The sequence below is a fragment of the Hyperolius riggenbachi genome, chromosome 5 (genome assembly GCF_040937935.1).
Source record: "Hyperolius riggenbachi isolate aHypRig1 chromosome 5, aHypRig1.pri, whole genome shotgun sequence".
In the NCBI taxonomy this organism is placed as follows: domain Eukaryota; kingdom Metazoa; phylum Chordata; class Amphibia; order Anura; family Hyperoliidae; genus Hyperolius; species Hyperolius riggenbachi.
The window spans coordinates 189,219,706-189,246,785 of NC_090650.1; the positions used below are offsets into that span (position 1 = coordinate 189,219,706).

The 27,080-nt window shown below is 43.9% G+C and overlaps 1 protein-coding gene across 4 annotated transcripts in view; it reads right to left on the reverse strand.

Moving 5' to 3' along the window:
• ADCY1 (adenylate cyclase 1) overlaps positions 1-27,080 on the reverse strand; it is a 643,071-nt gene that overhangs the window by 184,300 nt on the left and 431,691 nt on the right. For all 4 annotated transcript variants that reach the window (XM_068236507.1, XM_068236509.1, XM_068236508.1 and 1 more), the window contains one exon: positions 7,374-7,471. In XM_068236507.1, coding sequence (XP_068092608.1) covers positions 7,374-7,471 — 98 coding nt within the window. The remainder of the gene's footprint in view (positions 1-7,373; positions 7,472-27,080) is intronic.

Genomic DNA, 27,080 nt, shown 5'->3' on the forward strand with positions numbered 1-27,080 from the left:
GCATGAAAATGTGCGAGAGTCAACAATACCAGCATGTAAAAACATGATATTGAATACGTAAACTGTAAACATAAGATGGACATACAGTTGTGTTCAAAATTATTCAACCCCCACTGAAATTGAGTGTTTTGGCCAGTTTGACAATGATTTTGATCATTTCAGTCATCTTGTTTACAATTAAATCAAAGAGGCTCTTGTAAGTCAGACAAATATAACATACTGTAACATTTCTAATGAAATAACCACCAATTATCTTGTTTGTGCTCACATCATTATCAGTTTTATTCTACTACCAAGGGACATTCATTCTTAGTACTTAGTACAACATCCTTTTCCAGTTATAACAGCTTTTTACCACTTGCCGACTGGCGCCCACTACCAATAGGCGGCGGCAAAGTGGCACCCCAGGACCGCGTAGCGCCGATCGGCAGCGGCACCTGGGGGACTGATTAGCTGGGGATCGCGCGCATAGATGCGTGTGCATCCGCCGGTATCAGGCTCTGCCCACCCACAACGTCAACCCGACGGCCAATTAGCAGCGCTGGCGGGTTGTTAACCCTGCGATCGCCGCACACAAAGTGTATAATACACTTTGTAATGTATACAAAGTGTATTATACAGGCTGTCTCCTCCCCTGGTGGTCCCAGTGATCGAGGGACCACCAGGGGAGGAGGCAGCTGTGCATGTAAACACACCAGCACACTGATCCTGCCCCCCTGCCCCCTGATCACCCACAGCTCCCCTCAGACCCCCCACCCCCCCTGATCACCTCCTCAGACCACTGTTTGCACCCAATCATCCCCCTAATCACCCATCAATCACTCCCTGTCACTATCTGTCAACGCTATATTTTAGATTAGGCCCCAAACCTAAACTGCCCCCTGGGGGCTCCTGATCACCCTCCCACACCCTCAGATCCTCCCCAGACCCCCCTCCTGTGTACTGTATACATCTATTCTTCCCTGTAATCACCCAATGATCACCTGTCAATCACCCATCAATCACCCCCTGTCACTGCCATCTGATCACCTGCCCACACCCTCAGATCGCCCGCAGACCTGCCCTCAGATCACCTCCCAAGTGCATTGTTTGCATCTGTTATCCCCTCTAATCACCCACTGATCACCCATCAATCACCCATCAATCACCCCCTGTCACCACCTGTCACTGCTACCCATCAGATCAGACCCTAATCTACCCCTTGCAGGGAACCCAATTACCCGCCCACACCCTCAGACCGCCCTCAGACCCCCCCCCCCCCCCCCCCCCGATCACATCGCCAGTGCATTGCTTGCATCTATTCTCCCCTCTAATCACGCCCTGAGACACCCATCAATGACCTCCTGTCACCATCTGTTACCCCCTAGCACTCCTATCCATCAGAACAGGCCCTAATCTGCCCCCTGCAGGCTTCTGATCACCCGGCCAAACCCTCACCCGCCCCACCGCAGTGACAGAATGGTTTTTTTTTTATCACTGCTGGTCTCTATGACTTAACTGTGGCTGAGACCAACCGTTATGCCACACAATACGCAACCGCCAATCCAAGAAGCTACCATGCCCAGCCTTTTCGGTGGAAACCACTCCAAGTTTCCGAATGTAAATTTTTTTGGGGCCTTCTCCTTAACATGGGTCTAGTCAAAAAGAATGTTTTGCGGTCTTATTGGTCTACGCACCCAATACATCACATGCCCATGTTCTCTGCTGCCATGTCCAGGTCACGATTTGAGAACATCCTGCTCTTCCTGCACTTCAGTGCCAATACAACTTGTCATCTAAGAGGCCACCCTGCTTATGACCGGTTTCACACAATTCGGCCCCTCATAGACCACCTGTCATCAAAATGTGCAGATGCTTATACCCCTGAACAGTCATTTTGAGGCATTTGGTTTCCAGACTACTCCTCACGGTTGTGGGCCCCTAAAATGCCAGAGCAGTATAGGAACCCCACAAGTGACCCCATTTTAGAAAGAAGACACCCCAAGGTATTCTGTTAGGTGTATGATGAGTTCATAGAAGATTTTATTTTTTGTCACAAGTTAGTGGAAAATGACACTTTGTGAAGAAAAAAACAATAATGTAAAGATCGGTGTCAGCACACAGAGAGAATCTGATTATTGGTGATCTGCAGTATCACCAAGAATACAGATTTATACCTGATTATTGATGATCTGCAGAATTGCCAATAATACAAGTATAACTAACCTCTGGACACCTGATAAGTGTAAGTGTTTGGTGCAACAGTATAAGAGTCGAGACCACCTGAGGAGCAGATGACCCTAGACCGTATAATGAATATCTCCTGATGGGTTGGAGATACGCAGATAGTCAGTGATTCCCTGGCAGCTGTGAATCAGACTCTACTGCAGTCAAAGGACTCCAATGAGATTGAGTCCCTGACTGGATTGCAGAGAGGTCCCTCTGAGAGACAGGGAGTCCCTGCAGCTACTGGACACCCCACCGGGGGGGTGTCACAGGTAGAAGGGTCGGTCAGGCCGGGTCGGCAACACACGAGCAGATAAAGTACAGAGACAGAAGGCTGATTCGGTAACCAGGGACAGGCAGGGTTGGCAACAGGAAATCAGATGTGCAAAGTTACCGAATCAGAGAGCAGGAGCAGAGTCAAGAGAGCAATAGGTCATAACAGATATCAAGCAGAGGCCTAGTCTGGAGTGTGAGGTCCATGGTCTCAACACTCAGGGACTGATCTACAGAATAACACAGTAAAGACACAGTATCCCTAATCTTGGGTGTGAGGTCCGCGGTCTCAACACCCTGGAACTAGTCTTAAGAATAACACAGCAATAACACAGTAATCTGGCTAAGTGTGAATTCCCAGGTCCACCTGGTTCTAACACACTGAAGGATCTGACTATGGTCTGAGTGCTAACACATAAGCATTCGCAACGGCAGACAACCAGCCACTGACAGACGAGAAGTATATATAGCAGAGCACTCCCCAGCGCCGCCCAGTCCCATTCAACCAATCACCTACTGTGCTGGGATCAGCTGATCGTCCTGATCTGCTGATCCCTCTCCTATTGGTATAAAGGGCCTGCCTGTTAGCGCGCGCGTGCGTAGCTCTCCATCTATGTGCACTACTAGGCTCAGACAAACCAGACGCATGCCGTTGCGGAAAAAACGCCGGTCTGAACGCGGATTCAGCTGCCCCGCTGTCAGACCGCGCGGCGGTGTCTCCGCAATCCATTACAAATAAAAATCAATTTCCGCTAACTTGTCACAAAAATTAAAATCTTCTATGAACTCACCATACTCCTAACAAAATACCTTGGGGTGTCGTCTTTCTAAAATGGGGTTACTTGTGAGGTTCCTATACTGCCCTAGCATTTTAGGGGCCCTAAACCGTGAGGAGTAGTCTGGAAATCAAATGTCTCAAGATGACCTGTGAAATCCTAAAGGTACTCATAGGACTTTGGGCTCCTTAGCGCACCTAGGCTGCAAAAAAGTGTCACACATGTGGTATCGGCGTATTCAGGATTGTGCTTACAATTTAGCAACCCCAAAAATGCCAGGACAGTAAACACGCCCCAAAAATGACCCCATTTTGGAAAGTAGACACCCCAAAGTTTTCAGAGAGGGGCATGGTGAGTCCGTGGCAGATGTCTTTTTTTTGTCACAAGTTAGCAGAAATGAAAACTTTTTTTTAGTTTTTTGTTTTTTTTGGCACAAAGTGTCATTTTCTGCTAACTTGTGATAAAAAAATAAATTCTTCTATGAACTCACCATGCCTCTTAGTGAACACTTTGGGATGTCTTCTTTTCAAAATGGGGTCATTTGGGGGGTATTTATACTATCCTGGAATTCTAGCACCTCATGAAACATGACAAGTGCTCAGAAAAGTCAGAGATGCTTCAAACTGGAGAAATTCACAAACAATAGTTCGCAAACGCTATAACATTTACCCAAACAAAAAAAATCCAATGAGTGTCTATTTATTGATCAAAGACATGTTTTTGTAGCAAAATAAATTGAGACAAAAATGTACATAGAAATTTTACTTTATTTGAAAAATGTCAGCACAGAAAGTTAAAAAAAAATCATTTTTTTGACAAAATTCATGTCTTTTTTGATGAATATAATAAAAACAAAAATCCCAGCAGGAATCAAATAGCAGCAAAAGAAAGCTGTATTAGTGACAAGAAAAGGAGGTAAAATTCATTTAGATAGTATGTTGTATGACTGAGCAATAAACCGTTAAAGCTGCAGTGGTCGGAATGGAAAAAAAGTGTCTGGTCCTTAAAGGGACACTGTAGGGGGGGGGGGGAGGGGGGTGTCAGGGGAAAATGAATTGAAGTTACCCGGGGCTTCTAATGGTCCCCCACAGACATCCTGTGCCCGCACAGCCACTCACCAATGCTCCGGCCCCGCCTCCGGTTCACTTCTGAAATTTCAGACTTTAAAGTCTGAAAACCACTGCGCCTGTGTTGCCGTGTCCTCGCTTCCTCTGATGTCACCAAGAGCACACGGCGCAGACACAGACCATACTGGGCCTGTGCAGTATGCTCCTGGTGCCATCAGCGTAAGCAAGGACACGGCAACGCAGGCGCAGTGGCTTTCAGATTTCAAAGTCTGAAATTCCAGAAGAGAACCAGAGACAGGGCCGGAACATTGGGGAGTGGCTGCACGGGCACAGGATGTCTGTGGGGGACCATTAGAAGCCCCGGGTAACTTCAACTCATTTTTCCCCACCCTTCTACAGTATTCCTTTAAGGGGTTTTAAGACTGCAGTCCTTAAGTGGTTAAACGTGGACTGATGAAACAAAATTAGAACTTTTTGGGCCCTTGGATCAACGCTATGTTTGGAGGAGGAAGAACAAGGCCTATGAAGAAAAGAACACCTTGCCTACTGTGAAGCATGGTGGGGAGTCAATCATGCTTTGGGGCTGTTTTGCTTCTGCAGGTACAGGGAAGCTTCAGCGCATGCAAGGTACCATGAATTCTCTTCAGTACCAGGAGATATTGGATGAAAATGTGATGCAGTCCATCACAAACCTGAGGCTTGGGAGACGTTGGACCTTTCAACAGGACAATGATCCCAAGCATACCTCCAAGTCCACTAGAGCATGGTTGCAGATTAAAGGCTGGAACATTTTGGAGTGGCCATCGCAGTCACCAGACTTAAATCCGATTGAGAACCTCTGGTGGGACTTAAAGTAAGCAGTTGCAGCGCGCAAGCCTAAGAATGTGACTGAACTGGAGACTTTTGCCCATGAAGAATGGGCTAAGATACCCGTAGATTGCTGCAAGCCACTTGTGTCAAGCTATCCTTCACGTTTAAAAGCTGTTATAACTGGAAAAGGATGTTGTACTAAGTACTAAGAATGAATGTCACTTGGGGGTTGAATAAAACTGATAATGATGTGAGCACAGAAAAGACATTTGTGGTTATTTCATTATAAATGTTATGTTATATTTGTTTGACTTACAAGAGCCTCTTTGATTTAATTGTAAACAAGATGACTGAAATGATCAAAATCAATGTCAAACTGGCCAAAACACTCAATTTCAATAATAATAATTTGAATAATTTTGAACACACATGTAGCTGTTAACTAAGAGTCACTAGATCACATGTGTCGAACTCCAGGCCTGGAGGGCCCGATCCATGCCAGTGTTTAGGATGGACTGAAAAAGAGAAATGTGTTCTACCTGATGTACCACACCTTTCCTGATTCAGATCCATCAATTAATTTGAGCTGTACCAAAAATGTGTGAGGACCTCAGCCCGGGTAGGACCAGTTTGACATACCTGCTTTAGATGCAAGCTCTGAATGATTTGTTTCTACTTTGATTCTGAACCTCCCTGGCGTTACGCAGTTTCAATGTCTGCATCTTCGGGAGGATTTTTTCCTATAAAATGTTATTTATAGTGTTCAGCTAGCACTTCGCTAGCTAAGTGTGCCCCCCAAGTGCCTCCGGTACCCTCTGTTCACCCGATCGCTGCCGGTAATATTTACCCGTCCACGAGCCTGCGAGAGCCACAGCTTCTCCATGGCGACGATCGGACACGACGTCATCGACATCATGCGCAGTTCCGATCCTCCCCATAATGAAGCCGGGAGCTGATTGGGAGGCTGCGCCATCGCGTGATCCATGGGGGGTACGTATACCGGCCGGCAATCAGCGGCGATCAGAGGGGACCGGAGGCACTTGGGGGGTACATTTAGCTAGCGAAGTTCTAGCTGAAGACTATAAATAACATTTTATAGCCAAAAATCCTCCCGGGGCCATGCGATCCCCTGCAGCGGCTAGCCCGACACTGTGTCAGGCAAACCGCCAGGGAGGTTAAACAAACAATTAGAACGGATACTTCTATGAATGACGTTATGTCAGGGAGGCAATAGCAGCAATCTGAAATAAAAACAACCCGCCTATTAAGGGGGCCAAGAGATACCCATGACAATGATACAGTCACCTAGTGATATCACAACTGATGAGGTCCACCATTAAAAAATGCCCCTTAGCTTGTCTAGTTCAGCTCTAGCGTTTAATTACCTCCCTTAATTGCAATTTTCATCTGTGGGGCAGGGTGATGACTAACTTTTGCCGCAAAGGTGGCTATTCACCTTCTTCTCATCAGTACACAGCACACCCTCTGTTTCTGGTGGTTCTTCCTGCAATTTCGACTGCCATACACTTTCATGGGGCTGCACAAAGCAAAGAATCTGAGACTGCAAGAAGAGGTACCAGAAGTTGAAGTAAGACTGTGGTCCTAGCTGCAGGGGAGACAGCAATCTTGGATGCCATACACTTACATTGGGCTGCACAAAGCAAAGACTCTGAGACTGCAAGAAGAGGTACCAGAAGTTGAAGTGGGACTGTGATCCTAGCTGCAGGGGAGACAGCAGTCTTGGATGCCATACACTTACATTGGGCTGCACAAAGCAAAGAATCTGAGACTGCAAGAAGAGGTACCAGAAGTTGAAGTGGGACTGTGGTCCTAGCTGCAGGGGGGACATCAATCGTGGATGCCATACACTAACATTAGGCTGCACAAGGAAAATAAAGTGAGACCTCAAGAAGAGGTACCAGAAGTTGAAGTGAGACTGTGGTCCTGGCTGCAGGGGAGATAGATACTTTTGGCGAAAAGATAAGCCCTGTATCCACTCTGTGCATGGAAGCAGCATGGTGGGGGTGGGCAGGATGAGTAATAGCTCTTGCCTTATGCTAGTGCTGAATTAGTTGGCACTGCCCCACGCACTGCTCTTTATATCTTGATACGCTATCTGTATTTTCATGGGATTTGTGACTGCAATGCTGTTATACCATCATTGTCATTATTCCTTCTAACCACTATTTTTCCAAAGAGCTCTAAAATGGTAAAGTGTTATAAAATTACATTCATTACTTACTGTGGGATTATTAAAAGGTAGACGAGCCCAAATAAGGCAGCCAATATTAATGAAAGGACTACTGCACTGGTAAAATATTCATCATGAAGCTCGTGATACTGTTGGGAGAAAAGCAAACAAATTGTTAACAATAAAATTCACATTATTTTTATTGATTTATAAAGCACCAACATATTCTGTGGCACTGTACAGAGTTAGAAAACAAACAAAGGGTTACATAATACTACAGGCAATCGTATGCATCAAATATGGACACTGGTACAAAATACAGAAGGGGTTATTACAGTGACAATTGTAATATGGGGAATAAAATGTATAACAGATTGAAAGATACAGAATGAATAACAAATTCCAAGACACAAAAGGGTGAGAGAGCACATGCAAACACTTTTTCTTTTTGTAATTGGATAATTTGAAATATAAGACTCGTGAGAAGATAACAGAACCGGGGTGGAATTCTTCTTGCTCAGCATGGCTGCAAATCCATCCCATTTTAAAGAACATTTAACCAATGGCTAGATCAGCCTTTCTCAAACTTTTTAAACTGGAGGAACCCTGAAAATAACGTTTGGATCTTAAGGAACCCCTGCAAACAATTTTTTGATCTAGAGGAACCCCTGCATTTATTTTGCAGGAGGCATGGTCTTTAAAAAGTAGGTGAGGCTGTTTATTTCACTACCCCCTATAACACTGCCACTCATTACACTGTCCCCTTATCCTAGTGCTTTTTTTTTTATTAATGTGCTCATTATTATTCTTTGGTACAAAAAGACAGTCCGTGTACCACTTCTATGGTTGCTTTATTCCCTACATTAGCCACATACAGATGTAGACATGTCCAAATAGTGACAATACAATAAGATAAGATAAACCTTAGTCTGGAGTTTGTGCTGGGACGGATGAGGGAGGGTGACCAGGGGGTGATGGGACAGTCCACGGAGGATTGGCTGCATGTTTGAGATTCGCGGGTCTCCTGCATGTCCCCCCCCCCCTCGAGAAGAGGTGGCGATCGTGATCGCAAATTGACTCGACGTGAGTCCCGCGTGATTTTACGTTCAGAAGCAATGAGACCTCTAGCCCTCAATGATAGGCTGGAGTTGTCATGTTTCTTAGAACCTTGCGCCCGTGGGCCCCTCTCTCAGGAGGAATGAATATGATAGGTGTCTCCCTTATGAATAGGATCATAGTGAGTTTGGACCTGTCTAGGGGAAATGTCCATCGCAGAGACATGGTGGGTGCCGTACATGTTTGCCGCCGCTAGTTGGATGCTGACCCGGTGGGGCACCCCTTACGGGACAAAAAGTTGGTCGGAATGGGGAAGGGGGGAGGGTTTTTTTCCCTCTTTCCTCTCCTCCTTGGGCAAATACACCTGACCTTGCCTCCCCTCCGGTCACGCACATTTACTCTTGAAGCGCATCATCCCCAGATTTGGTAACACTAACAGGTCTTTTTTAGGTCCTCGCACTACCTTGCATGGCGGCTGGATGTCTTTGCCTCGGGCAGACGGAAGGCATGATATTTTTGCATGTACCCCCCACTTCCTATATTTTAGAAAATCTCCCTGTGTCCTATCCCCTTCACTCCTTAGTCAGCGGTTCGTATGGTACCGCTGATTATATGTCCTATTTACTCCGTGTGCAGTAGGAGTTTCTGTGGTCAGATTGGTCAGGCCAATCGTGCAAGATTATACCAATTATAAGGTAAATACACCGTGAACTTGGTCCCCTCACCTTCCCGATGTCCCCCAGCCTTCCAAGAGGTTTTTACGAGTAACGGGTTTTTAAAAGTATGTGTTTAAATAAAATAAGATCATTTTGTGCACTAGACAGGAGATAGTTGATACGTTGCTATAGCAACCACAGACGTGGTTGCTATATTTTGATTATACTTCACGGTGTGTATTTACATTAATATTTGCATATGTTGCACTTTCCACTAATCAAGTTATTTAATGTTATAAATGTTTATGCACAGTTTTCACAATCATGTTTATTGGGATCCCCATAAGCAACTTTAATTCACTTCTTCGCCGCTGTGCGGCGATCCTTCGCCCCTTTACCTGTAACCTCTGACACTTTAGCCTTTTGGACCAATGTCGTGCACAATGGGCGAGGTGTCATGTGCCGCCATTGCCCTGGACATACGCATGTGAGCAAGAGCCGCTCCGGCGCGAAACGGCTGTTAGTGCCGTCCCATCACTCCCTGGTCACCCTTCCTCATTCATCTCAGCATGTACTTCAGACTAATGTTTGGCTTACCTTATTGTATTGTCACTATTTGAACATGTCTACATCTGTCTTCGGCTAATATATAGGGAATAAAGCAACCATAGAAGTGGTGCACGGACTATCTTTTGGTACCAATAAATGTCAGTGTGTTTCCTGCCAATCACCGATTGCATGCATTATGCTGAACCCTTAAGCCACCAGTGCTGTCAAGATGGAGTATGTGATTAAGTGCTGAACTAAAGGTGCAGTGGATTACTTCACCCCGTTTGCTGAGTACTCATTATTATTCTGACCCCCAATTTAGTGCTTCTTTTTAAAATACCCCCTATTATAATGTGCTGTATTATACTTCCCCCCACGAAGGAACCCCTGTAGAGTACTCAAGGAACCCTGGTTGAGAAAGCCTGGTCTAGATACAAGGGCTTTCCAATAGCGACACTGTGAAATGAAGGGCTAAATGTTTTTTGCACACTGAGGAGGAACAGTGAGATAAGATTCTGCTCAGATGTAATGCTGGCCACAAAAAGTTAAACAATCAGAAGAGGGAGATGGTTAGCAGAGTCAGATAATCTGGGATGCAACCAGAGACTAGCTCTTTTATTATTATTATTATTATTATAAAGCGCGAATCATATTACGCAGTGCTGGACAATAGATTACAGGCTAACATACAAGGTAGGATATACAAGGAGCTCACAACAAAACAAGATCATGCAAATGATTTGATAACAGAAGTTCAGTTTCTTTGGTCAAAAATAGAGACTGTTCTAGTCCACAAGAGCGGTGATGGACAGTAAGATTGCATATACAAGCTGGAAACACTAAGGAGGAGGGCCCTGCCATCTTGCTCATTTCTATTTTATGTTGGTAAGGGTGGGATAGGGAGGAGTTTGGAAAGTTGCTTCTCCAGTTTAGGATGGCATTATGATCTTAAAATGGACCAAAATGAGTCAGTTAGCCAGGAATTTTAAACATAATTATAGCAACAAGTATAGACATGTGATGTACAAAGCTGTGCCATGCGTATAAATAAAGGTTTATTATTATATACATTAACAATAGTAGGTTGAACTAGGGCTTTAATGTGTCTCACAGAAGACTTTTTGCATATTCTCTATACCTATATATATTAACCACTTAAGGACAAGCAGGTGTATTAGAACGTACTGCTAGAGCCTCTTAACGGCTCCAGGACATTTTTTTAAGTTAGCAGTGCTGTTGCCGCTGTGCGCGTGCACGTGAGATCAGTAAAACAACAAACACAACATAGAAAAAATACACCTTTATTTCAAAATAATATATTGTCACCATACTTTGTACTAGGGACAAGCAGGTGTATTAGAACGTACTGCTAGAGCCTCTTAACGGCTCCAGGACATTTTTTTAAGTTAGCAGTGCTGTTGCCGCTGTGCGCGTGCACGTGAGATCAGTAAAACAACAAACACAACATAGAAAAAATACACCTTTATTTCAAAATAATATATTGTCACCATACTTTGTACTAGGGACATAATTCAAATCTTGTGATAACTAGGACAAATAGGCAGATAAAATGTGTGGGTTTTATGTACAGTAGCAGTGTTTATATTAAAACTTTAGGGTATGACATTGGAGAAATAGTGTATCTTTACATTTTTTTTCCTTGTTTTCCCCTTTAAAATGCATAGAAAATAAAGTAATTACTGCAAACAAATATCCACCCCAAAAAGCCTATTTGGCAGTGAAAAAAACAAGATATACAGATCATTGCATTGTGATTGATTAGTAGTGATTAAGCTATTGGCAAATGAAAGGGATGAACGCTGAAAGGTGAAAATCGCTCTTGTCCGCTAGGGTAAAAACCCCTTTAGGGTGAAGTGGTTAAATAATATCTTATTACTAGTGTAACCAGTTTTTAATCCGCAAACTGTCAAAACTCACCAGACACCGACACAGAGTATTGCATTCCCAAAATTTATTAGGACCAATAAATAAATACAGGTCCAAGTAAAAAGGAACTCTCTCGACCAATGGAAGTTATTACAATATATTTTCTACATATTCCAGATTTTTTTGAAATCTTCATACTTCTTCTTCCATTCTTCCATGGAAACTGAAAAGGAATTCCAGATTAAACACAATATTCTACACCACTGAACTTTTGGTGAGTATTCCAAGTAGATCTAGTTCATAAATTATCCTAAAATAATTGACAGACGTACTAATTTGGTCCCATATCTTCCATGTAGAGTTCAATTAAATTGACAAGCCCCCCCAGAAACAAAGCTAAAATTATAACATTAGAACAGTTTGCTGATCAGCAAAACCCTTATTTTCTTCAAACTCCCATCATCCCAAAATACCCAAACCCAAAATATTCAAGCATTTCTAGCATCTGGGTATTCAGTCTCTTTTTCTGAGCAAAGCCTGTATTAGGCACAGTTCATAATAAATAAAAAATAAGCTCAGAACAGGCCCTGACAGGTAGGTTAGTTGAATTGTAATTTCTAGTGTGTTTAGTCACACACACACAAAAAAAAAACAGTTTATTGCTGACCGTAGTAAATTCTCCTCACAGAGATACACAGTGAAGGAAACTGAGCTCAGTAAAACCTTAATAACAGGCAAGGGAATTTGAATAATAAAAAAAAATACTCTTCCTCAATCCCTTATATATATTGTAGGAAAACTGCTGCTTCTGCTCTGTTATCTGTCACTAAAGTCTATTTCTCTTTCGCATATATGGTGGCCTGTTAATAATAATCAGCTTTTTATACTCATCAGATCTAGCGATTATTCTTGCAGCCTCACTAACACAGAATCCCTGTTTCTTCTTTCTCTCCTGTCCTTTTTAGACATGGACACCTCTCTCAGGATATATTTCTGTCTCTGAATTTAGTTGTGGATAGCTGCAGAGGTCCCCCGAGGGATTTTTGCTGTCTCGCTGTGGCTCTGTCGCCTGCAGACCGCTCTGACCATCTCCGCTATGTCCCTTTTCTGTTCCTCTCATCGCTGCCACACAACAACTACGCAATACCTCAGAGAGACTGGCTATGTCCAGTCTCTCTAACGGCCCCCGTGCGCCGTCCCCTATTGGCTACTCGCGCTGTCAGCGCAAGCAGCTCCCTCCCAGAAATTTTGTATGCACTCGCTCCCTGCTGCGCATCCCCAGTTGCCTGGCACGCACCGAATGAAGTGCGTGCGACCATACCAGCGCACGCACTTCCTCTCTCCTTCTGCAGCCACCACGCTCCCCTGCCTGTCATCCCTCTGAGCCAGCAGCAAAAAAACAAAAACAAATGCTGCTGCTAAGAATACACAGCACACCCCACAGCCAAACCCACTCTCCACCCCATACACATTTCCCCCCATTCTTTAAGGATTGTAGTCCTCTACAATGTAATAAATTTATTAAATACTCTTCAGTACCAAAGAAATTCATCACACATGTACCTATCAGGTAATTTCCCCTGGTTGACTCTATTAGACTGTTGTATATAATCAGAATGTCCCAACCCCTCTACATCAATATCCAATGAGTCAGGAGACGGGTCACAGTCACTGGCAACTTTCTCAGGAGTGGAACACTGATCCTTCTTTGGGGGAGCCCACCACATCTCAGAAATTTCCTCTATTGGAGACACACCAGTCCCAGCTAGAGGTGATTCATTCTCGTTTGTTCATTTGGTAGAAGAGTTGGAAGAGGACTTGTACAACTTCAATAAAGATCGATGGATATGTTTAATTTTTCTAGTTCAATCTACTTGCTGTATCTCAAACATAGGAATATCCCTGTGAAGCTGTCTGGTAACAATTCATGGCTCAAATTGCCATACGGACAATAACTTCTCCCGTTGATGGGCTCCTTTGCGTTGCAATAGAACTTCATCACCCACTTGTATTATTGGGAAATTATTTTTCCTTTCTTCCTGCTCTTGGTGTTGACTTGGTGTTGGTCGACCATAACCAAAATATGATTGTACCCATCTATGGAGGTATCGATGGTTAAAAAAATCCATTGTCAGCACTTCCAATGGAGCAGAAGTATTCCATTTCATAGGAAAGACTTTAGCCTCGGCTCCTTTGTTAACCGCACATTTAGTACATTGTTGACACACCTGCTCTATGAACCATTTAGCATTGTTACAATAAAATCTGGTTTGGAATAGCTGTAAGGTCTTCTCAGTTCCCCAATGACCCAACCATTGATTTAATTGTGGTAAAATTTGTATGGCTAAAGTCTGCGACAATACCACTTGCCTAGTGGTCTGCAATTGGTGTTTCAAGTTTACCTCCCGGTACAATATATTTCCTTTTATGCTCAAACGTGCCCATTGCCTCAACAACTTCACAAGTTCTCGATCCAAAGTTTTCTGTGAGCTTAACAAAGGCTTCTTCTTCTCTTGAACCCAAAGCTTGAGTTGGCTGAGAATTGGATCTTCATCTTGTAGTTTGATCCAATTCCAATAGACTTCCAAGGGAGTTTGGATTTGTTGAAGAATCCCCACTGCAGGCTTTCCTCTCCTTCCTATTGAACTCTACTTCCTCTAATTCCAAATCGATATCAGTATCTGGTATTTCATAGGGATATCTGGATAAGGAATCTGCACACACATTTATTTTGCCCAGCTGATATTTGATGATAAAATCGAACTTAGCTAACCTAGCTACCCATCGCTGCTTAAGAGCTCCCAGTTTGGCCGTTTGTAAATAAGCGACAGGATTGTTATCAGTGTACACCGCAAACTTAGTTCCAGTTAGATATTCCGCAAAGTTCTCAGTTACGGCCCAGACCAATGCTAATAATTCCAGTTTGAATGAACTATAATTCTCCATTTTTTTCTCGGTTTCTCTTACACTTCGAGTTGCAAAGGCAATAACTCTTTCTTTTCCACTTTGAATTTAGGTTAAAATGGCTCCCACTCCTTTCATGCTAGCATCGGTATAAACCTTAAAAGGTTCATCAAAGTCAGCAAAGGATAGAATAGGAGGTGTAATGATCCGTTCTTTCAGCCAATTAAATGTTTTTTCTTGCTCCGGATGCCAAGAAATCAGTTCCTTCCCAGATTTAGCATTGGCTCCCTTCAAAAGTAAATGCAGAGGTCCTGCATGTTGGGCACATTTTGGAATGAATTTCCGATAATAACTAACCATTCCCAAGAAAGATCGTACTTCAGTAACAATGGTGGGAGGTTTCCAATTCCTTATTGCTTCCACCTTATCTGGGCTAGGTTGAACTCCTTTTTCAGTGATTTGATGACCCAAAAAAGAAATTTTACTTTTAAATAGATGACATTTTTGTGGTTTGAGTTTAAATCCAAATTTTTGCAATCTTTGTAATACCAACTGTAAGTGTTGGATATGTTGGGAAAAAGATGATGAGAATACGATAATGTCATCCAAATAGATCAACAAATGCTCATAATTATAATCCCCAAGACATGCTTCCATGGCTCGCTGAAACATTGCAGGGGCATTAGTGAGTCCAAAATGCATTCGATTAAACTGAAATAATCCCATGAGAGTTACAAAAGCAGATTTTCCTTATCTTGTGAATCCATGGAAATCTGCCAATAACCACTGTGTAGATCTAAAATCAGATGCTTGGTTCAAAACTAAAGGTATTGAAGAAGATATTAGAATATATCATCTACACAGTCTATGAGACACAAAAAATAGTAAAAAAAAACAAGCTCTAGATCTGGATATCTGGGTAGACCAGGTATCTGTGGGCTTATACAGCTGCCCCTCTCCTAGACACTACAAAATGGCCCTTGGTTTTTCACCATTTATGGTCCATTAAGAACAGACTGTTAAAAATATTTCAATATAAGATTATGTCCAGGTGATATTTAAACCCTTCTAGCATATAACAGCAACAGTAGGAACTGGGCTTTGCTAGAGATGTAACAGTTCCGACAGTGATCTATTGTGTATGTTCTGCCCCAAGGACATAAAGCTCAGAAATTAAAAGTAAAATGTTCTGCAAAGATGTAATGTGAGTTATTGACATATATGAAAATACGATATATCCTTCATGTATGTTTAGAGTTGATGGTTATAGAGTTATAGCTCACCGAGCCCCCTAGTGGTCAGTCTTTATATTATTAGTAAACTGCAAGGGTTCTTGGGATAGAAAGTTGAACAGCATTGTGGGATTGATTCCACCATTTTAGAACCCTGTCTGTGAACTGTGAGGAAGCACTATCCAGCCTAGGTCGAGCCTCTGTGCATATGGAGCATTGTGAGGGCCATTAATCTGTTCTCTTGCTTTGTGTACTTGTATCAAGTCTCTCCCAAGGAGCAAGATGCTGCCAAGCTTACACTTGAGTGCCTGACTACCTTTATGGCAGAAGTCTCAGCCATCATAAATGCCAGACCTTTAACTCCAGTCCCAAGTGACCCTGATGATCCAGTGATCCTTACTCCTTCAATGCTGTTTACTCAGAAGACTGATATTGTTGGTGTTTGGAGAATTTACTACTAAAGACCTTTACAAACATCAGTGGAGGCAAGTACAATGCGTTGCAATTACCTTCTGTGACAAGTGGAAAAACCAATACATTTCCACTCTGCAACCAAGAAAAAAGTGGCAAACTATTAAACCTAATCTTAAGCCTGGTGATGTTATGCTTGTGAGAGATTGCCAGACATCTATGAATGATTGACCTTTGGGTCTTGTTACAAAAACCTTTCAGAGTGAAGATTACAATGTCCGCAAAGTTGAAGTCAGAATACAACGACAAAAGGAAACCAGATTATTCCTCAGACCAGTAACTGAACTGATCTTACTGTTTTCTTCTGGATACTTTAGTAATTAGTGGCATCAGTAAATGCCAGACGGGGAGTGTTCTGCCCCAAGGACATAAAGCTCAGAAATTAAGAGTAAAATGTTCTGCAAAGATGTAATGTGAGTTATTGACATATATGAAAATACGATATATCCTGCATGTATGTTTAGAGTTGATGGTTATAGAGTTATAGCTCACCGAGCCCCCTAGTGGTCAGTCTTTATATTATTAGTAAACTGCAAGGGTTCTTGGGATAGAAAGTTGAACAGCATTGTGGGATTGATTCCACCATTTTAGAACCCTGTCTGTGAACTGTGAGGAAGCACTATCTACCATCTCTTCTCTTGTGGCAGCATTCTTGGTGAGTGACTTATTGTTTCTCACACCTAGTTATTGCTACAGCATCTACTCATAACAGAGACACTCTGTAGTATGCTTCTGCATTGTTAGATTACCCTGTGCTGTATTCTTATACTGTCTGCCAGGAGCCTGAATGAGCACATGTATAATGCTAAACTGCAATATTGTTTATTCATGCACTAATTGTTGTAATCATTATATCTACTATGAGAGCCTTATTATACATTTATCTGTTTTCTAGTTTCACCGCCTGTGATTTCAATAAATACAAGACTACTTCAATCAGTCTCACTTATTGGGAGCCAGGAAGGTTTAGCTGCATGTCTTAGCTACACATAGGTCACATGTGTAGGGACAGAACAGTGTATGTAGTGGTCATGCCCAGACATCAAATTATTTTGGAATAAAATTGAGAAATTTTGGGACACGCATAAGAGATAGTGCTCAGCTGAATTCGCCCTTAGCTTTGTTTGGGATTCTGAGTATAACCATAAAAGATACTCAGTGCCACTCCCTACTATTTCATTTTAAACTATGCTTTGCTAGAAGGTTGATATTTAAACATTGCCAAGGGCTGATTACTCCTAAGCTGCAGGACTGGGTCTCGGACATGAATAGACTGGTAGGTCTGGAGGACAATGAGGCAGAAGAATACCACCAGTTAATGGGAAACACAACATTAAAAGAACAATGGGGAGGTATATTACAGGGTGGAATATAAGGAGTAATAAGAAAGGGCTTCAAAACTAAAAATTGGAAATGTAAAACTGGCAGAGTCCCAGTGGATTAGCGTACAGCCCATGTTTTCCCATTATTTAAGAAGGGCAAAAAAATCAGATCCAGGAAATTATAGACCTGTAAGCTTAACATCAGTTGTATGCAAACTATATGAGGGGTTACTAACAGATACTATACATGACCGGTCCTGTTTGACTAACATGCTCAGCTTTTATGAGGTAGTGAACGCTAATGTGGATATTGGGAATGCTGTAGATGTGATATACCGTATATACTTTTATATCACACAACTCACAAAAATGGGAAAGAAATGGTCAAATGGGATGACAATTGGCTATAAATTTCACATTAGATTACAATAACAATGTTCTCATGCATCCTGCCAACAGTATTAAATTATTATGAACAAAGAATGAGGATTGGCTATTGGGTGCATGAGAAAATATAAAACAGCTTTATTGAGTATCAAGTCTAAAAACCTTCACATCATACAAATATTATATAATCTAGAGATATAAAACTATGGCTCAATTCCCTCAGGCATCGCCCAATGGAAAAAATAGAGGCTGCAGTCCTCAAAAGATCCCCATGTAGGAGTCCCACTCATAGGACCATGGAAAAAAGCAATACAAATGGATCAATGGATACCCTGGCGCTGGTGTGTTATTGCATATGACTCCAAAGGCAGTGTGGAACAGAACCTCCGCAGACAAATGGGCATTTGGTACCAAATCTTGGAGTAATCCAAAGCATGCAGCTGCAACAGTCTCCAAGCATAAATTGTGTAGATTTATCACATGCAATAGGATGAAGTAAGCCAAACCAATAGACAGCTTCAAGCTTGGCAAGCAAAGATGTTAGTATGCATTAGCATCAGATGTCACGACAGGTCACAATTCATATAGTGTCCACAGTATGGATGCTAGAATATCCCCCAATCGCAGGGACAATAGGAACAAAAAACCGCTTGATGCAGAGCATGACACCTGGATGGTTTGTTGCAAAAGCATGGATAGCGTAGCAATTCAAGCGTAAGCAGCAATACTGATGATAATGCCAAGCAGCTTAAGCACATGTGAGGTGGTGTCCCATAGTTACCATCCTGTTGCTGGGATCCATAGTGTCCATGGAAAGTTAGGTGGCTCCAAAGGTGATGTAAGGGCGATGCCAGGGAGAACTAAAGCTGTCTGGGTTTGCCTGACATGTTTCGCCGCCTCTCGCGGCCTTTTCAAAGGCTGACAGCAAAATACATGGAGTGAACGCCATAATGGCGTATTTAAACCCGTCGCGCGTGTCCTGGTCACGCCTACCCCCGCCTACGTATCAGTCCGCGTCCATCAACGTGTAGCCAGGACGCACGGGGCAATGGGAGGTCACAAACCACGCCCCCAATGTACAGGGGACGTGCGGACGTGCGCCCGCTGGAGCGCACGTGCGTCCCATCATACCCACCAGGAAGCGGTGAGCGTTGCAGCACGAGATGGAGGCAGAGCAGCGCCTAGAGGCAGAACAGAGGCGGGGAGGGGCGGGATACATAGACAAGCGCGAACATATTCAAAAATCTTTTAGAATATCCAGAACAGAATTGCAGCATACATGGCAAAAGGCCAAGTACGCCTTCATATATAAAGGATGTGTACCTGACCATGAATACAGATATACTCCCATATACGAAAACACATAGAAGTACCACGGCACTTCAGAATCAATATTCACACAGCAAAACATGATGCCAAGGTGAAGGGGCAGTCCAAAAAGAAAACCATTTTTACAAAAACAAAGCCAAAACGGCTGGGTCCACGTTGTGGCATACCCAGCAGACCAATAACCAGATTTATACCACAGAGGATGAGGAAGAGTGCAGACAAGATGAGGATGAGGCGCGGAAGCCAAGCAAATCCAACCTAGTTGGGCAGGAAAACCCGATAGTTAATACTATCGTTTAATCCTTTAGGTTCCGTTGCCCTCAAATTATAAATCCATCTGGATTCAAGTTGTAGCAATTTTCTGTCAATATCGCCACCTCTAGGATGTATGTGTATTCTGTCCAAACCCACAAATTTTATGAAACTGGGATTGCCCCTATGTTCAAGGTGTATATGTCTAGAGATGGGGGACTTGAAATTGCAGGTCGTGATGTCACTAACATGGTCCTTAATTCTCTCCTTAAAAGCCCTTGCAGTCTTGCCGATGTAGAAACACCCGCATTTGCAAAAAAGGAGATAGATAACACCTACCGTGTTGCAGTTGACAAAATGTTGCAACCACCATCTGCGGCCATTTGGTAACATCACTGACTTGCCAATTAGAAGATAGCGACAATACACACAACCCCCACATGTATATGTCCCAGTTACTGTACAATGTCTATTGGGCCCATCCTTGCCCCAGAAGTGACTAGAAGTAAGCATATCTCTCAATGTTTGGCTGCGTCTATACGTAATTTGTGGGACAGGAGCTATAAACTCTGAAAGATTTCTATCTGACGTCAGGACATGCCAATGCCGACGGAGAATCCTCTCCACCTCACTTCTCTGATCATTAAATCGAGTAATTAAACGTGTTGTCCCCTTTGTGTCAATTTCCTTAGTTTTTTTGGCAAGCAAGTTGGTACGACTTGCTGACTTAGCACGTTTGTAGGCTTTTTTAAGCCACCTATCCTTATATCCCCGCTCCCTAAAACGGGAGCGTAGTAATTTCGCTTCCTTTTCGAAAGTGAGATCCTCCGTGCAATTCCGACGTAACCTCAGGTATTGACCTGTGGGTATTCCTCGTATCGTGTGCTCAGGATGAGCACTGTTTGCATGTAGATATGCATTGGATGCTGTGGGTTTTCGAAATAGTTGAGTGGACAGGAGTCCCTCGGCACTGACATCAATCCTGACATCCAAAAATGGAATGGAGTGCGAATTGCACTCCATAGTAAACTTTAAATTCCAGTTGTTTCGATTGAGGGTCAGAACAAACTCATCCAAAAGGGTCCTTCCACCCGTCCAGAACATGACCACATCGTCGATGTACCTATGCCATGACAGAGATGGGAGGACAATTTTGAAAACTGTTCTATGGTTATGCTGGGGTTGATGCAGGAATTGGAAAAGGTGGATTTATCTGAGGTTGATCAAAAAATTTCGGATATATTGGATTCTTTAACTGATGTCCGGGAACATCCTCTATTTTTGACAAGGAACAGTAAACTGAAGTCTCATATTGAGAAATATAATAAGGAACTTGTCACCAGAAAGGATAATAAACTTGAACGTGACAAAACCGCTTATAAGCTTGGATACGCCTATAGATGGGGCAAATTGCCCCCTAGGGGCAAAAAACCAATAATTCCAAAAAATCCTCCTAAGAATCCGCCACGTAATCCGCCTGCTGAAACCCCGGCTGACCCTAGCATGGTAGAGGACTCTGATTCATCCGTGGGCGGGGGTAGTGAGGCCTCGGTGTCTTCCAGTGGGCAGGGGCCGCAAGTTCCTGGCCGACCATTGACCAGATCCGTCACGGGCGGCAATCTCCCCAAATCTAGTAAAAATAGGGACAGCAAGAAAAAGAAAGATAAGGATAAGGTTGAGGGTAAGAGCAAACCGAAAACCGGTCCTATTAATAAATACTTGACAACTAGTGCCAGTGATTCACAAGAGGAGGAAAGTGAGTCCAATTTGGGAGCATGTGGGGGTTCGGATTCTCAGTCCTCCTCTGCTGCTTTTTTAGGGGAGGACCGGGAACCGACCATTTAGTCCCCTCGGGGATGAGTCAACCCGGCAACCAATCTAATCTACAAGTTGTAAACATATCAGGCCAAAACTTATCACAGGGGGTTAATGACCTTCTGGCTAAGGGCCTCGGTTTTTGCCCTATCAGCAATTTGGACCGTTTTGAGTTTGTAAAGGACCTACATTTATTCGGACGAAACCTTACTTTGAAAACTTTATGTAAAAGGAAAAGCGAGTCCCCTCTAGGGGGAGCAATTACTGATTGGAAGGATTGGTCCAATCGGGATTATCGGGCCCTGATGGATCTGGTCAAGCTAAGCGAGGAAAATGATGAGATGGAGGATGGGGACCTTTTTGGTCTCAGCCCATCCAGTAATATGGCGAGCGAGCAGATTAACAAACAGCTCCGCCCAGGATCTACCGCGTTCCCCCCCTCCTCTATGTGCCCTAGTGTACATACATTTATTTCTTTGGTGGAAAAAGATATCCAGGGGTTATGGATTGAAAAAAATAAGATGACAAATCTCTCCGAAAGCGAGATCTCAGCACTTGCTGAGTTACGTGAAAAGAAGGATCTTGTCATCAAGCCATCAGATAAGGGGGGGAACGTGGTGGTCATGAGCACGGAGCAATACACTTACATGTGCCAGAGAATTTTGAGCAATGGAGAATGGTATCGGAGGGTCCCCGCATCCAGGGTCATCAGGAATCAACGGGCACTCTTTGACATCATTGATGATGCCATCATGAAAGGGATTATTACAGCCGAGGTTGGTTCATCCCTCAAGGTGGAACACCCGGTTGTACCAACTTTCTACGCTCTACCAAAAGTACACAAAAGCCTTTCTAGACCTCCGGGGCGACCCATTGTGTCTGGCAATGGATCCCTAACCGAAAAGGTTAGTGTGTATGTAGACAAACATCTGCAACCTCATGTGCATCGGTTGCCATCTTTTGTGCGCGACACACTGCACCTCCTGGGGATCCTGGAGGGTTTGCAGTTGCCGAGGGATACACTTCTGGTGACTCTGGATGTGGAGGCCCTCTATTCCAGCATCCCACAGGAAAGAGGAGTCATATCGGTAGGTAAATTCCTGTCCGAGATGGAAATTAGTGAGTTTCCACATAATCAATTCCTTTTAGACCTGCTGTCATTTATTTTGGGAAACAATGTTTTTGTTTTTTATGGGGTCCACTACCTCCAGGTGCAGGGGGCAGCGATGGGGACCACGTGTGCCCTGTCGCTTGCCAACTTGTACCTGGGGGATTGGGAGCGACACCTGTTCGGGGATGACGCCCTTGTCAAGTACCTGTGCCACATCGTGTCATGGCATAGGTACATCGACGATGTGGTCATGTTCTGGACGGGTGGAAGGACCCTTTTGGATGAGTTTGTTCTGACCCTCAATCGAAACAACTGGAATTTAAAGTTTACTATGGAGTGCAATTCGCACTCCATTCCATTTTTGGATGTCAGGATTGATGTCAGTGCCGAGGGACTCCTTTCCACTCAACTATTTCGAAAACCCACAGCATCCAATGCATATCTACATGCAAACAGTGCTCATCCTGAGCACACGATACGAGGAATACCCACAGGTCAATACCTGAGGTTACGTCGGAATTGCACGGAGGATCTCACTTTCGAAAAGGAAGCGAAATTACTACGCTCCCGTTTTAGGGAGCGGGGATATAAGGATAGGTGGCTTAAAAAAGCCTACAAACGTGCTAAGTCAGCAAGTCGTACCGACTTGCTTGCCAAAAAAACTAAGGAAATTGACACAAAGGGGACAACACGTTTAATTACTCGATTTAATGATCAGAGAAGTGAGGTGGAGAGGATTCTCCATCGGCATTGGCATGTCCTGACGTCAGATAGAAATCTTACAGAGTTTATAGCTCCTGTCCCACAAATTACGTATAGACGCAGCCAAACATTGAGAGATATGCTTACTTCTAGTCACTTCTGGGGCAAGGATGGGCCCAATAGACATTGTACAGTAACTGGGACATATACATGTGGGGGTTGTGTGTATTGTCGCTATCTTCTAATTGGCAAGTCAGTGATGTTACCAAATGGCCGCAGATGGTGGTTGCAACATTTTGTCAACTGCAACACGGTAGGTGTTATCTATCTCCTTTTTTGCAAATGCGGGTGTTTCTACATCGGCAAGACTGCAAGGGCTTTTAAGGAGAGAATTAAGGACCATGTTAGTGACATCACGACCTGCAATTTCAAGTCCCCCATCTCTAGACATATACACCTTGAACATAGGGGCAATCCCAGTTTCATAAAATTTGTGGGTTTGGACAGAATACACATACATCCTAGAGGTGGCGATATTGACAGAAAATTGCTACAACTTGAATCCAGATGGATTTATAATTTGAGGGCAACGGAACCTAAAGGATTAAACGATAGTATTAACTATCGGGTTTTCCTGCCCAACTAGGTTGGATTTGCTTGGCTTCCGCGCCTCATCCTCATCTTGTCTGCACTCTTCCTCATCCTCTGTGGTATAAATCTGGTTATTGGTCTGCTGGGTATGCCACAACGTGGACCCAGCCGTTTTGGCTTTGTTTTTGTAAAAATGGTTTTCTTTTTGGACTGCCCCTTCACCTTGGCATCATGTTTTGCTGTGTGAATATTGATTCTGAAGTGCCGTGGTACTTCTATGTGTTTTCGTATATGGGAGTATATCTGTATTCATGGTCAGGTACACATCCTTTATATATGAAGGCGTACTTGGCCTTTTGCCATGTATGCTGCAATTCTGTTCTGGATATTCTAAAAGATTTTTGAATATGTTCGCGCTTGTCTATGTATCCCGCCCCTCCCCGCCTCTGTTCTGCCTCTAGGCGCTGCTCTGCCTCCATCTCGTGCTGCAATGCTCACCGCTTCCTGGTGGGTATGATGGGACGCACGTGCGCTCCAGCGGGCGCACGTCCGCACGTCCCCTGTACGTTGGGGGCGTGGTTTGTGACCTCCCATTGCCCCGTGCGTCCTGGCTACACGTTGATGGACGCGGACTGATACGTAGGCGGGGGTAGGCGTGACCAGGACACGCGCAACGGGTTTAAATACGCCATTATGGCGTTCACTCCATGTATTTTGCTGTCAGCCTTTGAAAAGGCCGCGAGAGGCGGCGAAACATGTCAGGCAAACCCAGACAGCTTTAGCTCTCCCTGGCATCGCCCTTACATCACCTTTGGAGCCACCTAACTTTCCATGGACACTATGGATCCCAGCAACAGGATGGTAACTATGGGACACCACCTCACATGTGCTTAAGCTGCTTGGCATTATCATCAGTATTGCTGCTTACGCTTGAACTGCTACGCTATCCATGCTTTTGCAACAAACCATCCAGGTGTCATGCTCTGCATCAAGCGGTTTTTTGTTCCTATTGTCCCTGCGATTGGGAGATATTCTAGCATCCATACTGTGGACACTATATGAATTGTGACCTGTCGTGACATCTGATGCTAATGCATACTAACATCTTTGCTTGCCAAGCTTGAAGCTGTCTATTGGTTTGGCTTACTTCATCCTATTGCATGTGATAAATCTACACAATTTATGCTTGGAGACTGTTGCAGCTGCATGCTTTAGATTACTCCAAGATTTGGTACCAAATGCCCATTTGTCTGTGGAGGTTCTGTTCCACACTGCCTTTGGAGTCATATGCAATAACACACCAGCGCCAGGGTATCCATTGATCCATTTGTATTGCTTTTTTCCATGGTCCTATGAGTGGGACTCCTACATGGGGATCTTTTGAGGACTGCAGCCTCTATTTTTTCCATTGGGCGATGCCTGAGGGAATTGAGCCATAGTTTTATATCTCTAGATTATATAATATTTGTATGATGTGAAGGTTTTTAGACTTGATACTCAATAAAGCTGTTTTATATTTTCTCATGCACCCAATAGCCAATCCTCATTCTTTGTTCATAATAATACCGTATATACTTGCAAGCAAGCCGACTCGCATATAAGCCGACCCCACAACTTTTACCTGAAAAAAAAAAACAGGAAAAAATGATTGACCCTCATATAAGCCGGGGGTAGGAAATGCTGGCCGCATGATCCCCCCCAGTGTGTCCCAGTATAGCTAGTATAGTGCCCAGTATGGGTAGGTAGTGCCATAGTATAGCTAGTAAAGTGCCCAGTATAGCTAGTATAGTGCCCAGTATGGGTAGGTAGTGCCCCAGTATAGCTAGTATAGTGCTCAGTATAGCTAGTATAGTGCCCAGTATAGCTAGTATATTGCCCAGTATAGCTAGTTAAGTGCCCTGTATAGCTAGTATAGTGCCCCAGTATAGCTAGTATAGTGCCCAGTGTAGCTAGTATAGTGCCCCAGTATAGCTAGTATAGTGCCCAGTATGGGTAGGTAGTGCCACAGTATAGCTAGTATAGTTCCCAGTATAGCTAGTATAGTGCCCCAGTATAGCTAGTATAGTGCCCAGTATGGGTAGGTAATGCCCCAGTTTAGCTAGTATAGTGCCCTATATAGCTAGTATAGTGCCCAGTATAGGTAGGTAGTGCCCAGTATAGCTAGTATAGTGTCCAGTATAGGTAGGTAGGGCCCAGTATAGCGCCCAGTATAGCTAGTATAGTGTCCAGTATAGGTAGGTAGTGCCCAGTATAGCGCCCAGTATAGCTAGTATAGTGCCCAGTATAGGTAGGTAGTGCCCAGTATAGTGCCCCAGTATAGCTAGTATAGTGTACAGTATAGGTAGGTAGTGCCCAGTATAGCGCCCAGTATAGCTAGTATAGTGCCCAGTATAGGTAGGTAGTGCCCAGTATAGCTAGTATAGTGCCCAGTATAGGTAGGTAGTGCCCAGTATAGCGCCCAGTATAGGTAGGTAGTGCCCAGTATAGTGTCCCAGTATAGCTAGTACAGTGCCCATTATAGATCGGTAGTGCCCCCTCCTCTCCCGCCCCCCTGCGGCCGCTGCTATTACCTGAGCCACCGGCGCTGCATCTTCTATTATTCCCCTCTCCGCCCGTAAAAGTAATTCACAGCAGCGCGCCCGTGCTGTGATGACGAGGCAGGAAACCATAGAGAGAGAGAGCGGTTCCCATAGCTACAGGAAGCCGCTCTCTCTCTATGGCTTCCTGCTTCATCATCACAGCAGCCGCCGTGGGGCGCGCTGCTGCGAATTACTTTTCAGAGCGGAGAGGGGATTATTAGAAGATGCGGCGCCAGCTCAAGTAATAGCGGCGGCCGCAGGTTTGGAGCGGGGGGGGGGGGCGAAGACCACAGGTGACTCGCAAGCAAGCCGACCCCCCAACTTTTGACCCCATTTTTGGGGGTCAAAAATTCAGCTTGCTTGCGAGTATATACGGTACTTGGACTTTGCAAAGGCCTTCGACACTGTTCCTCACAAAAGTCTGGTGCAAAAGTTGAGGATGCAAGGACTGGGGAAGAGTCTGTGTGCATGGATAGGGAACTGGCCAATGGACAGAAAACAAAGAGTTGTGGTCAATGGATCATACTCAAAATGGGTGACTGTTAGCAGTGGGCTCCCACAGGGGTGTGTACTGGGTCCAGTGCTCTTCAGTTTATTTATTAATGACCTAGTAGATGCAGTAGTAAGCAATGTTGCTATTTTTGCAGATGATACGAAATTGTGCAGAATCATCAACTCTCAGGAAGATAGGGACATATTGCAACAGAATCTGGATAGGATGGCTATATGGGCACATAAATGGCAGATGAAATACAATGTTGAAAAATGTAAAGTCATGCATTTTGGTCGTACCAATGGTCTAGCACCATACAAAATAAATGGGATACAGTTGGGGACATCAAACTTGGAGAAGGACTTAGGAGTACTCATCGACAACAAGTTAAATAATCGTACTCAATGCCAAGCCGCTGCAGC